Source organism: Ammospiza nelsoni, chromosome 16, assembly GCF_027579445.1.
Source record: "Ammospiza nelsoni isolate bAmmNel1 chromosome 16, bAmmNel1.pri, whole genome shotgun sequence".
NCBI lineage: Eukaryota > Metazoa > Chordata > Aves > Passeriformes > Passerellidae > Ammospiza > Ammospiza nelsoni.
The window spans coordinates 3,662,984-3,679,153 of NC_080648.1; the positions used below are offsets into that span (position 1 = coordinate 3,662,984).

At 55.4% G+C, this 16,170-nt stretch overlaps 1 protein-coding gene across 1 annotated transcript; it reads right to left on the reverse strand.

The window, feature by feature from the left end:
- Positions 1 to 6,959: 6,959 nt before the first annotated feature.
- LOC132080468 (protocadherin-10-like) lies at positions 6,960 to 11,272 on the reverse strand. The gene is made up of 4 exons (XM_059483647.1): positions 8,795 to 11,272; positions 7,601 to 7,659; positions 7,408 to 7,496; positions 6,960 to 7,207 (listed from the first exon to the last, which is right to left on the reverse strand). Exons 1-4 carry the CDS (start codon positions 11,270 to 11,272, stop codon positions 6,960 to 6,962), a joined length of 2,874 nt encoding a protein of 957 aa, XP_059339630.1.
- Positions 11,273 to 16,170: the final 4,898 nt, after the last annotated feature.

Sequence of the window (16,170 nt, forward strand, 5' to 3'; positions counted from 1 at the left end):
CCATCTCCATTTCCCATTTGCATATAGAGGCCGTTTTTTCTTTATAAAAAAAAAATTCTCCATGCCAACAGAATCCAGCTCTTCAGAAATGGCTCCCAGAGTGATCTTCCTTCCTAATACCTTCAGCAACCAGGCAGGAAGGCTTGCGGGGGGCAGCACGAGGATCCCCACTGTGTGCTGTGGATATCACTGCAGCTCACATCCATGCTTTAAATTCTTTTTTTTATCATTTAAAGAAGAGATAGCATTAAAAAAAAAAAAAAAAAAAAAAAAAAAAGTGTGTGATTTGTCTGCCCATCTCCAAGAGAGGAGGAGCAGGAATGAACTTCTAGCTCCTCCCTTGCAAGACTGGGGGTGTCTTGCTGGTCCCTGTGATTCCCTGTGTGGATTTTGGACACCACAAGGCTGGGCACAGCAGGGCTCAGGGGGCACAAGCACAGCAGATGGATGGTCCTGTCCCAGCTGGGCGCTGGTGGAGCTGTGCCTCACGTGGGTAACATGAAGGGGGCACCATCTCACTGGAGATTTGGGAGTTTGCACCCAAATCTTCATGGATCTTTAAGGATACACAGGAAAAGCAGAGAAAACTGGAAGCGGTTGGGTCAGGCTTTTGCTCAAAGCAGGGTCAGATTTGGTTGAAATACACAGGGAGCTACAACACAAGGAGCTACAGCGGATATGAAATTTGGACCCAAAAAGAGGCAGAAAAAAGGCCAGAGGGTGTGTCCTGTAGTGACAGGTGGAGCGTGCTGGAGGCTGTAGCAGATAAGGAGCAAAAGAAGCAAACCATCAGGGTGTGTGATATCTGATGGGCATCGAGGGGTTAAATGGTTCATGTCATGTGGCAAAATGAGCCAAGAGAACCCTTGGGGAACATAGGGAAGGGATTCAGCCCCAGGTGATCATCCTTTTGGTGATCTCCTTACATTCTGGGGCAGCTGTCAGACTGTTCTGCAGGGACAGATTAAAACAAAGAGGTGGTTTAGGTAAGCAAGTGGATTATAACATTGCATTTCCTAGAAACAGGAAAAAGATAAATTTTTACTTTTAGGAACTAATTTCAGGATTACATTCCTGAAGTTTGGTCTGTTAGGAGATACTCAAATGGTAAATCTTTTCCTCTGGTCTCTGATAAAAAGCTAATGTCAGGGGGGTGCTGGGCATGTCTCCTCTAAATGATATTAAAGAAAGATCAAGAAGGAAAGTGGGGACAAGATGGAATCCTACAGGTGGGATTCAACCTCAGATTAAACTCCTTACATTTAGATCCCTGTGTGGATATGTTCCATCTGCACTCTGGGGAGTTTTGGAGATTTAGTCAATAGAGACTGAACAACTGCAGAGCAAGAGCAGTGATAAATTAATCCTAGAGTCCCCAGCCTTCACCCTCAGCAGTATGAAAAAAATTCCTGTCAGCTAAAATACCAAGAAATATGCACATGGACTTAAAAGTAAACTCATCAAACCAGTGAGGCTCCCCTGTGATGCCACAGTCGAAGCTAACCTCTGAATTTCAGATATACTTGGGCTGAAAGAATCTCTGTATGTGTTATTGTCTGCACCATGCTGAACTCCAGTGCTTTTTAGAGGAAAATTTGGACACAGAAATTGGGTGACTCACTGCAATAGAACAGAACAAATTCAGACAGCTCATCTTTTCTCTGGGTTCATGTAACTGTTTAACCCCAATTTTTCTATTTCCCATGCAGCCTGCTATCAGAGTCTCTGCATCCTGGCCTATCAGAAATCCTACAAATGTTCATAATAATTTTCTTGATTGATGGTTACTTTTCCTGCTTCTATTTCCTTTGTGTTATTTATTTTCTATGCAGGCAAAATGTGTGATAAGAGACTTCTGGAGCTATTTAATGATATTTTCTCTTGTGGGCATTATTGAAATGGACAGATTGGATGTGAAGACCTTAGTGAACCTTCTGGGAATCTTTGTTCTCTCTCAATTTCTTCTGATGCATTTTTTTTTCACCTGTTGTTGCAGATATTCCTAGCAATGAATTAAAATAAATATCTCATCAGGAATGCCTGCAGATCCTCTGAATGTATTTCTGATAGTTGACTGCACAAATGTTTTATTTTTCAATCCGTTTAACATGAGCTTGTTTGCCTTGCTTGCTGGCACTGGAGGAGCACTCTGAATCCTGAATACTGAAATAAAAATCACTGCTATTGTTTAAAACATGCAAAAATGTATCATTTATTCAAATGTAAGATTTGTAAGTAATTGAATTTCATGGGGGAAGAATCATTAGTCAAAGTGCAGGCTGCACTAGGGGTCATATTTAATTTATTTTCAAAGCCTTCATTCGTGCTTTTTGGTCCAGTGTGTCATAAGTTATTCAATACACAAAGGTGTCTACTTATGTCTCAAAGTAATTAAGCTGATTAAGTCATATTATCACTAACAAGAAGCATTAATTCCACTTGAGTGAATGCTGCAAAACAGAGCCAGTGACATTTCCACCACTTAAACTGAAAATACATTATAGGCTAACTGGGAAGCAAAAGCTTCCCCCAGCCCTGGCCTGCTCTTCCATCTGATCTCTGTGGAGGAGTTGGCAACTGATGTTTTCAGAGCAGAGAAAAAGGAAAAGGTGCAAAGGAGCAGAGAAAATCAGCATGTGACAATCATGCAGACGTTTTTCAGCGTGGCACAGGCTAAGTTATTGTGACAGAAGCTAAAGAATATTTATTTCTACACAACATTTACCAAGATCAAAAAGGAAACAGGAGGAAGGGATCTAGCCAGGAACAGGCTGCTCTGCTGGTAGGTTCAGGGAGACATTTAAGAGGGAACTTGAAAAGAAATCCAAATGAATCTTTACCAAGTCTTCAATAAATTAAGGCAGGTTCCAGTAATGAGGAGAGGAGAGGAGAGGAGAGGAGAGGAGAGGAGAGGAGAGGAGAGGAGAGAGAGAGGAGAGGAGAGGAGAGGAGAGGAGAGGAGAGGAGAGGAGAGGAGAGGAGAGGAGAGGAGAGGAGAGGAGAGGAGAGGAGAGGAGAGGAGAGGAGAGGAGGAGAGGAGAGGAGAGGAGAGGAGAGGAGAGGAGAGGAGAGGAGAGGAGAGGAGAGGAGAGGAGAGGAGAGGAGAGGAGAGGAGAGGAGAGGAGAGGAGAGGAGAGGAGAGGAGAGGGAAAAAGAAATTCCTAGCATCTTTGGAGGATCTAATTAGTGATGTGCCACAGATTGGGCTGGATCCAAGGTCCATGCAGAGGTTCTCATGGATTTTGGCTCTGTCCTGCCAATACCCTCTGGGAGTGAGACCCACCTGCACCCATGGCTGTAGCCAGCCTGACCCAGCTGCATGCAGAGTGCTGAGTCCATGCTGAGGCTTTTTGGGGAATTTGCTGGCTGCTTCTTGATTCTGTGTGTGGCAGATGGGAGCAGAACTGAGCATCAGCCCCTCTGGGTCTTTGCCTCTGGCCTCTTTTCTCTCTACCTCTGGATTTGTTTTGTCTCTCTGGGACACATTTTAAAGTCATTTCAGAGGTACAAGTGCTGTTTCCATCTGAGCAGTCTACTCAGCAGCAGCAAGAGCACAAACCCCTGTTTGTGCTGGTGTCCAGAAGTGCTGTGTGCCTGCCTTGCATGGCCTGAAGCATTTTGCAGCCAACTGCACCACATGGCAGCTTTCCCACTGTCCTAGAAGCAAATCTCAAGCTGGCTGGCGGGTCCCTGAAAGCCAAATTTGCCTCTGGATCTCTGAGAGAGCTGGAACATGTGAGAGAGGCATCCGGAGAGGGTTCTGCTGAGCAGATCTCCAAAGGAGCTCTCATGCCCAGTGCATTACCAGGCTACAGAAACCAGCTAATGCTCAGGAGTGTTAGCACAGGGAGAGTTGTAAAAATAACTAGTTGTAGGGCAAAGACCTTGCATTTTTAATGAAACCTTGTCCCTGTGGGAGATCTTCAAAGGAGATCTCATCTATTAGATGGACGATTCTGACCAGACATGCCCTTTGAAGAAGGATAGTAGTGTGGCTGAATTAGATTTATGCAAGTCCTCTCTGCCCTAAAGCATGTCCCTTTTTATTGTCCTTTTCATCAATATGGCGACTGAAATGAAAGATTGAAACTGAGCTCTTGTCAGTGCAGGTTTTCCTTCAACTGAGCAAAGGCAGATTCTGGGGGAACGTGGGGTGCTGAGGTGTGGGCTGGGTGCTGTGCTGCTCAAATCCCTTTTGGGAGGTGCCTGAACTGAACATGCAGACGTGGGAGTCAGCAGGAAGTACAGAGATGTGTGTGTGTGTGTGTGTGTGTGTGTGTGTGTGTGTGTGTGTGTGTTTGGACAGGGCATGGAGTCAATTCAGTGGGCACCAGTGAGCCTTGGTAGCAGGGATTAAATAATGCCAAGAAAATACTCTGAAGAGTGACAGGGGAAGTGGTAAACCTGTCCCCTTGGTTGCTTGAACCCCATGATTTTCCAAAGACAGAGATGTCAAATGCAGCTTTCAAATACCTGTGGGGTTTGGGGGGTCAGCTTTGAGTTTTGGGAAGCCACACCGGGGAATCTGATACAAAACACCAGTTCCATGTGCTCATTTAGCTCTTGGATGCCTTTTGCTGTGTGAGCACAGTGAGCAGCTGGGCCCTCCTGAAGAGGGGCTCCAGTCCTCTCCCAGTGCTGACCAGCACCACCTGAAAATGCAGCAGAGACACTGCCAGGGTTAATCCAGCAGGGGGAGAGGCTTGCTGCCCTGCAGGGACTCGGGTCCATTTGGTGCTTTTATTGCTTCTTGAGGCTGTTATTAATCTTATTGTATCACTTTACATAATTCCCTTGTTCTTTTGAAGCAGTGGAACAGGCTAATACTGTGCAGAGGTCTCAGGGTAGCTGTTTGGGGTTCTTTTTTACCCTTAACACTCTCTGGAGACCCTTGAAGAATGCACTTGGCAGCAGAAAATCCTTCATCCTACTGTCTAATTGGGACAGGGAATATTTCATCTACCCGCAGCCAGGCAGATGTGAGCTGGGACTGAAGTCACCAGCAGCAGCCAGGTCCCTTTCATGTCCAAAGCTTTGTCCTCCCGGGCCCCTGGCTCCCACGAGGCCCCTTTGAGAGCTCCCTGGCCCTGCTTCCACTGAAGGGCTCATTGCCCCTTGCAGACAAGGACTTTTCTGGGTTAATCCCAAAAGCCGCATTGCAGCCTCCCCGAGCCAGCCACCAGCAAGTTCGGGGTATGGGAAGGACAACCACGGCTTGGTCACCTCAGGACTTCATCTGGAGGCCAAGTGCTCCCACATCAAGCCAAGAGACATCCCACCAACAGATCCCGGCTTGCCTATCCCCAGGGAGCTGCCCCTACAGCTGGCACAGGCCCAGGTTATCTCTGTGGCCCCTGAGGGAAGCTGGAGGTGCCTATCCAGGGAAAAGGGTAAATTAACCAGAGAAATCACTGTAACAACCACGAGTTGTTCTGCCATTAGTGCCACGTCCAGCCCCTCTCCCAGCAGCTTGTGGATGCCCCCACCACGGTGCAAATCTCCCCCTGCCCGAGCTGGAGCACTGAGCAAGGAGCTGTGGGACATCTCCAGCTCCTTCTGGCTATGACCCCAAAGTGCTCCTGAGTCCAGGGAAGGAGAGAAGGGGTCCTTGAGCCCCCAGAATACATGTGAAGTGAATAAAATGAGCTCTAGGCATAAATGAGCTCTCTGCTCCAGAAGTCAGAAGGGCAGACATATTTTCTGGAGCTGGAAGTGCTGCTCCAGGAGCTGTGCAGCAATCCCTGCTGTTGTGTGCAACTCAGGGACAGCCAGGAGCCAGGGTGAGCTATTAAAATACAATTTATTGGTACAAATCAGACAGAGTGAAACAAACTCAGTTTAGAAAGAGCTGTCATGTTCTGCACAGATGGATTCAAAAAGAACTGTCCCATGACCAGAGCAATTGGCAATGATGGCAGACAGACTGGTGGACAGGTGCAGGGTGCACAAGGCAGGGGAGAGACTGTGCTGGGGCTGGAGTCCTGCCCTTGAGGGCTCCTGACTGCCAGCTAAAGGTTATAAAAGAGAAACAGGGCACACTTGGAGAGGTTTGTCCTGTGCAGGTGGGGCCCCCAGTGCACCAGAGCAGGGGTTCCTCAGGCATTCAGGACTTGGGGAGCACAGAGATCCGAGTGAAGGCAGGGGCTGGAGGGAAGAGACCTGTGCTGGGGTCACTCCAATGGTTGGAAAGTGGTTTTCATTCAGATGATGTCGCCTTGGGCTAGAGAGCTGCCCAGCAGGGCCTCTCCTTGTGCATCTCTCAGGTGCTTAGGCTGGCAGCCCCTCTGGCCATGCAGTCCATGTGTGCTGCTCCTGAGCAAGGCTGGCTCTGCCCTGGAGCTGGGCTCTGTCCAGCCCTGCAAGCATTGGGTCAGGGTTTGAAGAGAAGCACTCATGAAGGCTGGGGGTTTTGCATTCACTTCCCAGAGAAAACAGACACCAATTGCTGCTCTGGACATGCAACACACCCTGCTGGATCTCAGGGACAGAGCAATGGTCACTGCCCCAGTGGGTGAGGTCAGGCTTGGCTGAACCAGGCCTGGCCTGCACACACTTTCCATGCCTAGAGGGACAGAGATACAGGCATGCAGCTCAGTACATTCACACAGCCAGACAAGACAAAGAAGTGACAAAGTTTACAGAGATGAATGGTCCCTAAGGGGACATGGGAATGGGTAAACTCAAGGCAGTTTTGCCTAAATCTGGTCATATGGAACTCAAACAGCACCTGCTGCCAATACAGCTCTGCAAGATGAGATGGGAGAAATTCCACCTGCCACCACCTCCCAGTCCCTGTAATTTTCAGTCTCTTGCTCCTTAAATCCTTCCCACATGCTCTGTTGAGCCACCCTCCCAGCATCTCCATAAAGTCTTGAGTGGTCCATACATGGAGGCGTGTGCTGTGGGTGGACCTGGCAGCTGAAATAATGCAGAAGATTCCAAGGACAGAGCCATCCAGGCTACTTCAGGTCGTTGTTGATAACCACACTGTCATGCATGTCACAGTAGGTTGTCATCTTCTTCCTCTTGCCAAAGGTGGAGAAGCTGTTTTTGTTCTCCCGGCCCGGGAAGTGGGGCCCATCCTTGCTGGAAAGCAGCGTGGGGGTGCCAGGAATGTAAACGTTGTGCTGATAATCCAGGGCTGGGTACAAGGGGCTGTAGTGGGGTGTCCAGATGCTGTTGGGGCCTGCTGAAGCCTTCTGAAACTCTGGAGAAAAGATAAGTGAAAGATTACATCCACATGCCAGGATGCAAGTCCTGTGTCACCAACCTCCATCCTGGTGCCTAGACACCCCTTCCACCCACAAAACTTCACCACTGCAAGGAACAGGGGTGTGATGCCCCCACTGCACCTCCAAAAGTGACCAGAAGATCTGGTCTTGCCAGCCCCAGTACCCCAATACTAACCAGAGACAGGGGTCACCAGTGTGCACAGCCTCTCGTGCTCCTTCTGGAGGGCTCTACGGATCTCCCCCACATCTTCCAGGCTCTGGGAGCTAAAGAGAAGAGACTGGTTCAAAGCTGTGTGGGACATAACCTCCCCATTCCCATATCCCCCTTCCACCTGTTCCCTCTGTTTCCCCAGGGCTGGGTTTGGTACCTTTTCAGGGCAGGTCTCTGCGTGCTCGGAGGCAGCCAGTCCGTGTTGGGCTGCTTGGCCTGGAAAACACAGGGAAGAGCAAGGGTGAGTTATTGGGAGCTCTGTCAATCAGCCCTGGGACTCTGTCAAAAAACCCAGCCCTGCCAGCACAAGGGTTCAGCAGGCAGGGATGCAGGACCACATCTCCACTTTCCCTGTCTCCTTTGTGGAGAATTAAGCAGCACATTCCTGTTCTAGGGAAACTGAGACAGCATGGAATGAGCCTGAATGGACCTTCCTCACCCTCCTGAGGTATGGGGGTGGTTCTGGGCTTGTCCTCTGCCTCTGGGGGTTTTAAGCCTGTCATTCTGGGGAGAGACAGGTGGTTCTCCTATTCCTGCCAATTTTCAAACGCATTTTTTGTATGTGCAATGTTTACTTAGCCCAGGTCTGAGGTACTAAATGGTGAGAGATGCAGAAATCAGCTGTGTGCTTGATGTCCCAGGAGGGTTGCAAAAGCTGCAGGAAAATCTAATTAAGTATTAAGGAAGAGAGTCCAGGGGTGCAAGGAGACACGTGGAGAGACTCTCTTGGCACAGAGTCCTGGGCTCTCCTCGGAAGGGCTGGTTGATTAAAAGTCAGACGTAAGTGGATTAGACGCCTCATCACTCTCCATCCTTGTAATCGTGTTTTGGAGAGTCTTTCATCGGGAAAATTAGACATTCCTCATTTCAATACCTAACAAATGTTGACATCAAAATCCCGCCCCGCAGACCCCACTCCCTGCCTGCTGGCACAGCCCGGTGCAGAGCAGGAGCCAGGCCCGGGACACTGCGGGCCCTGCCAGCACAGGGGCAGCAGAGCAGCAGCGATGCTCACACTGTCCCAGTGTGAATTGTTTACCCACACCGAGGAGAAGCCACCCCCGCGCTATCCCACCGCCCCCAGGGCACTGGAGCATCTCTGTTGCCTCTAATGGGTACAAAAGACGGTGAGAAGGGATTTCCTCTCGCCTCAGCCGAGCCCGGCGCTCCCCCGGTAATTAGACCCGTCGGGAAGCTCGGTGGAGATCCCGCTGCCTGACGGCTCCTAATTCCCGCACTGATCAAAGGCTCCGGTTGTTCTCTGGGAAAAGCCGTGCCTGGTTTCCCCCGTGGCAGAGGCTGAGGGAGGGGGCTGGTGGGAGCTGCTAAGCCCTGCTGGGCGCTGTGTTACCTCTTTGGAGACCTGGAGATGCTGCTCTGGCCGGGACCGCTTCCCGGGATCCTTCTCGTTGTTCCGGGGGGGGCTGCAGGGTTTGAGGAACATGAAGTCGCTCTGAGCAGACTCAGGACCAAGGCAGACCTTGTAGCAGTAGCCTGGGGGGCCGCCCGCGGGCACATCAAGGCAGGTGCCAGCCGCGGTCCCTGCAGGGGGCTGCGCCGTCAGGTTGGAAGTCTTCAGGCCATCAGGGGAGGGTCTGGACCCGGGACAGCAGTGGCAGCGAGGCGGCGAGCAGCTGTCCCCCTGGCGGGAACGCCGCTCGCCGCGGCAGCGAACGGCTGTGAGAATGAGGATGGCTAGGAGGAAGGTGAAGGAGATAGAGCCCAGGGAAACAAGGAGATAGAGGGTGAGCGGGGAGGATGAGGAGGCCTCTGGAGGGAGGCTGAACTCGCTGAAGTCGGAGGGAGTCTGGGGCATGGTCTCCACCACCGAAAGCAGGAGGGACACGGTGGCAGAGAGGGCTGGCTGCCCCCCGTCCCGCACCTGCACCACCAGCTGCTGCCGGCTGGCATCCTGCTCCAGAAAGGAGCGCAGCGTGCGCAGCTCGCCCGTGTCGGGCGCCACGCTGAAGAGGGTGAAGTCAGTAGCCTGGAGGAGCTGGTAGGAGAGGCGAGAGTTCAGCCCCGCGTCCGCATCCACCGCCGACACCGTGCCCACGAGGTAGCCGGGCCTGGCCGAGCGCGGCACCAGCTCGGTGGCAACGGAGCCATTGCGGGGCAGGGGGGAAACGATAACTGGAGCGTTGTCGTTCTGGTCCAACACAAAGATGTGCACGGTGACGTTGGCGCTGAGTGGGGGAAACCCTGCGTCCTGCGCTTGCACCTGGATCTGGAAGCTGCGGATCTGCTCGTAGTCGAGGGAGCGCAGGGCGTACATGTGCCCGCTGTCGGAGTTGATGGACACGTAGGTGCCCACGGGCATGCCATGGATGTGCCCGTCGGCTATGGAGTAGGACAGGTAGGCGTTTTGCTGGCAGTCGGGGTCTAAGGCGCTGACAGAGCAGATGGAGGCACCTGGCGCGTTGTTCTCCATCACGTAGACGCTGTAGGAGGGCTGGAGGAAGCGCGGGGCGTTGTCATTCACGTCAGACACGGGGATGGTGAGGGTGCTGCGGGTCAGCAGGGCAGGCGAGCCCATGTCCCGGGCCGTGATGCTCACGTTGTACTCGGGCACGAGCTCCCTGTCCAGCGCCTGCGTGGTCACCAGCGTGTAGTAGTTCCGGAAGGAGGAGCGGAGCTCGAATGGCACATTGGGGCCGACCTCACAGCTCACACGCCCGTTGTCCCCAGAGTCCCGGTCCTGAACACTGATGACAGCGATCACAGTGCCTGGGGGGGCATCCTCCAGCACGGGTGTGGACACAGAGGTGAGGGTCACCTCTGGCGCATTGTCATTGACATCAAGGAGGTGCACAAGCACCCTGCAGTGCACGGCCACAGCCGAGGGCCCGCGGTCCTTGGCTTGCACGTAGAGCTCGTGGAGGCTGGCCCGCTCATAGTCCAGGCGGCCCTTCAGCAGCACCTGCCCGCTCCGGGGCTCCACGTGGAAGAGCTCCCGGACGCGTGGCGGTGCGTGCCCGCTGAAGGAGTACTCAATCTCCCCGTTGGGGCCCTCATCCAGGTCAGTGGCGTTGAGCTGGATGACCAGAGTGCCAGCAGGAGCGTCCTCAGGAAGGCTCACACCGTAAGAGGGCTGGTCGAAGGCAGGCACGTTGTCGTTGGCGTCCAGCACGGTGACGAGGATGTGCGCCGTGCCGGAGCGCTCGGGCACGCCGCCGTCGAGGGCGGTGAGCAGCACCCGGTGCACGCGTTGCTGCTCACGGTCCAGGGCACGCTCCAGCACCAGCTCTGCAAACTTGCTGGCATCGCTGCGGGTCTGCACCTCCAGGGAGAAGAAGCCATTGGGGCTGAGGCGGTACGTGTGCACAGAGTTGGTGCCCACGTCCGGATCCTGGGCGCTCTCCAGGGGGAAGCGGGCACCAAGCACGGCAGACTCGGCCACCTCCAGCACATATTCCTGCCAAGGGAAGGTGGGTGCGTGGTCGTTGATGTCCAGCACCTCCACCTCGACGCGGTAGAGCTCCAGTGGGCTCTCGACGAGGAGCTGCAGGTGGAGCAGGCAGGTGCCCCCGGCCTCGCACACCTCCTCTCGGTCAATGCGCTCGTTCACAAAGAGGATCCCGTTCTCCAGGTTCACCTCCAGGTGCTGCCTGGCCCCGGCCCGTGACACGATGCGGAACCTCCGCGCTGACAGGGTGGACACATCCAGCCCCAGGTCCTCACCCAGGTTGGCCACGAAGGCTCCGTGCTCCAGCTCCTCGGGCACGGCGTAGCGCAGCTGCCCCCGCGCCGGGGGTCCGGCCAACAGGAGGAAGAGGAGGGAGCGGAGGAAGAGCTGCCCCCATGGCCCGGAGCCTGCTCCGGCCCCCATGGCCCCGCGGCGGTCCCGGGAACGAGGAGTCTCACCCGCGCCGCCGCCCTCGCCTTCCATTGCCTCTCGCACTTTCAAAGAGTTCAGGGCTCCCGGGGGCGGCGGAGGAGGGCCTTGCCCGGAGCTGCGGGGCCGAACCGCGGCCACCGGCAGCGGCTTAACCCTTTCTTTGCTGGCCCCCGCAAGGGGCTGCAATCCGGCTCCCGGGGCCACAGCAAAACCTGTTTACCGGAGCCAGACGCACCTGAGGAGGGGACCACCTTCTCTCCTAACGGGGAGATCCCATTAACGGCGGTGGGAGCTCCAGCAAGACCGATCGCTGCCCGGGGCACCGGTATTACCCCGCAGATGCTGCGTTCGGACCCGCGGTAGATTAAGAGGAGCCCAGATCGCGGCTGCTGCCAAATCCCCCGGCCGCGTCCCCCGCCGTGCCGGTCCTAACCTTTACCAGATGGTTAAGCCCCTCCAGACTTGATTACATTTCCCTGCACACCGTTTTCCTTGTAATGCGGAGTTTTTAATTACAGGAGCAGGGGGATTACAGCCCTGGATAAAGCTGAGCCCATCAGCGCGGAGGCACAGAGACCCCCCCCCCCCCTTCTTTCCCTGCCTCCTTCCCACCCCCGACACCCCGCTTGCCCGCAGCCCCGCGTCCCAAATCCCGCTCCCCCGCGAGCACCCCAGTGTCAGCCCCCTCGGGCTCTCGGCGCACGATCCTGCCCAGATACCCCCGGATCTGCCTCCCCGCACCCCAGCGCTGCCCCCACCGCGGGCACAAACTTTGCGCCCCCCGCGGAAGGCGAGGGGGAGGCGGGAGCGGAGCGAGCCGCGGGTCCCCCGCCGGCCCCCGAAGCGCGACAGACGGCGGCCCCTGCGGCCCCCCTTCCCCTCCCCGGTACCGCTCACGGTCCCTCCGCCGGCCGATCCGTTCTCCCCGCAGACCCGGCTCCAGCCGCCGCCGCGCCCGGGCAGCTCCGTGAGTCGCCTCCCACCGCCGCCGTCCCCGGGGCCGCTCGGTAACGGGACGGGGCGGCCGCGGCCCCCGCCCCGCGGCTGCTCAGGGTGCGGATAATCCCGTAACGATCCAGTTAAAGGCTCGAAGGGGCTCGGAGCCGCTTTAGCCGGGCACTGATATTTCACCGTCTTTGTCTCTGCTCACCGGTCCCCGTTGGGAAGGGAACGGCCGGCCCCATCCGCTCCCCCCACTTTGCTCCCCACGGGGACCCGAGTGGGAAGCAGAATCCAGAGCCGACCGGGAGACCGGAGGAGGCAGGAGGCGGCGGAGCTGGTGGGGTTTGTCGGGCTGGGAAAAGGATTTGGTCCCTGGGAGTGCAGCGAGACCCACGCGGGACGTGCCGCGTTCGTGGGGTCGCCGGTCGGGGAGGGCAGGCGGGGTGGGCAGGGGGAAGGAGCGGAGCGCCTGGGGCACGCGTGGGCTCGGGCCGCTCGCGGGTGGAATCGGGACGGCTCCCGGTGAGTGAAGCCCAGCCCGCATCGGCAGCGCCGGTCACTGCCAGCCTGTCCCCCGCGCCATCTCCCACGCCAAGACCACCCCTGGCGGCGTCGTTGTCACCCCCGCCCCGATCCGTTTCTTTCTAATCCCCCTCCAATCCCCGATTTGCGCCCCCCCTGCCCGCCCCCCTCTCTCCGTCCATCACCGCCCAGCCCTCCCGGGGCTGAGATGCCGGCGGTGGGATGGTGGGATGGAGCGGGTATTGCTCCTCCGGGACGCCCCTCGGGTGCTGCTCGGGCCAGAGGGGGATTGAGGGTGGGGGCGAGATGGGACACAGAAATTTTCGGGGGTCTTATTTCATTCCCTCCAGTCCTTCCCCCGTCTCTGACCAAACGCATTCTGCAAAATCATTGGAGCGGCTCCGGTCCTATTGTTTGATTTAGAGTAAAATATTCACCACCACCTCCTGCTCCCGCAGGTGCACCGGCAGGATCCGAGCCCCCCCCGACTCCCTGCCCGGTCCTTCCCGCCCTTCTCCAGCTCTGCTTGGTAAGGCTCCCCCCACCCTGCACGTCTTCATTGCTGCTTCCTTGGGGGGGGAGGGGGGCAACCGTGTCATGTCCCCCCTTGCTTCCCTCCTCTAAGGGACATCACAGGATAGTCCCATCCTGTTCCTTTTCCTCATCTCCCCAGACCTTGCAGTCTCTTCTAGCTCCTCTCCCAGACCCCACGATTCCAGGGGACCAAGGTCAAACGGGGTGGAGGGCTGGGAGGGGTTAGGGAGAACAGACCTGTTCCAAGGATCCCTTTCCTGAAGGAAATGGCTCGGGCTGGGGGTGCTGCAGAGGGCTGAGGAATTCAAAGAAGAGCATTTTTGGGGGGAACATAGCAGGGGAGGGTGAGCAGCAAGATGGGGGGATGGAATGGGGACAGTGCACCACTAACACCCCTCTTCATACCCTACAGATTTTAAGGCCCCTCTTGTGGTGCAGAAGAGTGTTCAGCTGCCAGCCTTGTTCTCCCGGGGTAGGGAATCAGGATGCAGCTAGGAGCCTGTTTTTGGAAAATGCTGGAAGCTGCAGGGGGGTCTGTCTCTCTGAGATGCCTTGGCACAGGCGGGCGGGTGGCCAGCTGCCTCAGGTCAGCTCTGACGAGCCTTGGCACAGCCAGCCGGGGAGATCAGGGTGGGATGTGGGATGCAGCAGGAGACGCCGCAGGTTGAGCTGCCTTGGAAAAGTCACGCAGAGAGCAAAGGACTGGGCGGGGGGGGGAAAACACTCGGCTGCCTGTGGGCACCAAACCTTGCCCAGCCACCACTGCCACTCCATTTTCCTGCCTGCTGCGTTCCGGGGCAGCAGAAGGGGCTGCAAGAAGCGCTGTCCCTGCCAGAGCACAGAGCTCCTCCCCCAGCTGCCCAGGGCAGCCTCTGCCCAGCCGTGCATGCGGCTGCTCTCCCTCGCTCCGAGGTTTGTGGTGCCCAAGAGGGCAAACACAGCGGGAAGGGGGGGTCTCCTGGTGGGAATGAGAGCAGCCTGGCCCTGCAGCTGGGAAGTCACTCCGGGGTTGCTTCTGTAGGGTCAGGCGCTGGGGATTCAGTCTGGGAAGCCACAACGCTCTCTGCAGCAGGATGCCCTGAGCAGACCTCCTTCCACTTCAAAACTTTGGTTCCCTGCCTTTCCTTGGGAGGAAAACCCACGTCCTGAAGGGGATGGTGGCTGTCTTGGCATGTTTATCAGGGCTGGTGGGCACTCTGCCTGCCCTTGTGTGCTGGGATGCAAGATATGACACATGCCCATCTCCTCTCAGAAATGCAGAGGGACAGGGTGAGAAAGAAGGAGCAGGAGCTGGAGAAAGGAAATTCTCATTAAGGAAAAAATCTTCACCATGAAGGCATCACAGGGACCAGACTGGGGCAGGGATTGTCATCCTGGAGATAGTCCTGAGTTGCCAAATCTAGCTCTGAGTAGGGATGTCCTAGGGTCCTCCAGATGTCCCAACACCACTGTGAACCTGGAAAGTCCCAGTCACTGAGCAGAGGTCACCAAAGCAAGGGAAAGAGCTGCCCAGAGAGCCCAGGCTTGCAGACCACAGGTCCCAGATTGTCAGGAGCCACTTCTCACAGGCACCATGCCCAGGGGTGGAAGGATGCCAGGACTCCATTCCCAGTGGAAGTCCTTGTCCATGGGCTTTGCTCTGCAAGGTGCTGGAGTTGCTTACCACCCTCCTCTTCCTCTGCAGAGGTGCAGGAAGAACTTTTGCACCAGACATGATGTGTTCATGGAGCTCCAGAGGGTTTTTATGTGAGGAGATGTCACTGAGGTGACCAACTCAAGGCTTACTACTGGTAGCAGGCACTTGACTCTCCTGGCCCACACAGACACACAAAGGGACAACTCCCCCGGTCCCTTTGCCAGGAACAGATGGAAATAGGAACAGGCTCAGCTCCAAGCAGACCCTCCCTTGCTGTCACCTCCTTTTGAGCATTTCCAGGACATGGGGCCCAGTCCTGCTCAGCCTCTGAGGGAGCAGTTCTGAGTCCCTGGAGGACACAGACTTCAGTGGCAGCTCAGGAAGCCAAGTTTCCCCTCCTGCTCTGGAGGTGGGGGGAATTTCTTGCAAACCCAAGCTGCCAGAGGAGCTGCTCTCATGGCCGATGTCTTGTTCCACTTGAAGTAACAGACTTGGGACCCAAAGGAAAAGAAGGGGGGGTGTGTCCCCATTATCCTGACGGCTGGGACTGCTCACTTTGCTGTGGGCATCCTCTTAGAGGGTCTCCCTAAAATGTCCTGAGGGAATGTCTCCTTTCTGCTGGGAAGGAAGAAGGAACAGTGAGCAGGAAAGAAAGGTGGGCAGCAGTGTGATGAGTGCCTGGGGGAAGAGCAGCTTTGTGAGAGAGGAGGTGACACCTCTCCTCTGTCAGGCACCGGTGTGCCTGGTGTTGGAATATTATGCACAATTCTTGTGCCTAAAGTTCTGAAAGGTTAAAAAACTGATTTAAGGCTTGGAACAATACCTTACAGGGAGAAGTGTAAGTGAAACTGTCTGAACTCTATGGAGAAAGAAACCAGAGGAGAAATGATGGTCGGGCCAGGGAGGTGTTACCTGGAGGAAGCGCTTTGGACATTTAAAAGAAATGCAGAGCCATGGCTTGAGCCTGAGAGCTTCATGTAATAGGCAGCGAGAGGGGACCAAGCTGTCAGGACTTTTGATGGTGTCTAAGTCTTTTGGTGTCCACAGATCCAAACAAAGGATTCCCAAGTTCCCCAGTGTATCATGCTGAAGTGGGAAGTCTGGTTCTGATTGACCTCACCTCCTCCAGCAGAGGAACCACTGCAGCTCTTCCAGTCATGTTGAAGCTGGGATCCCTGTGAGGAGGCCAAGGGGCAGAAGTCAGAGTGGATGTTTCCTCTCCCCACAGACATCTTGCATCAACATCCAAACAAAA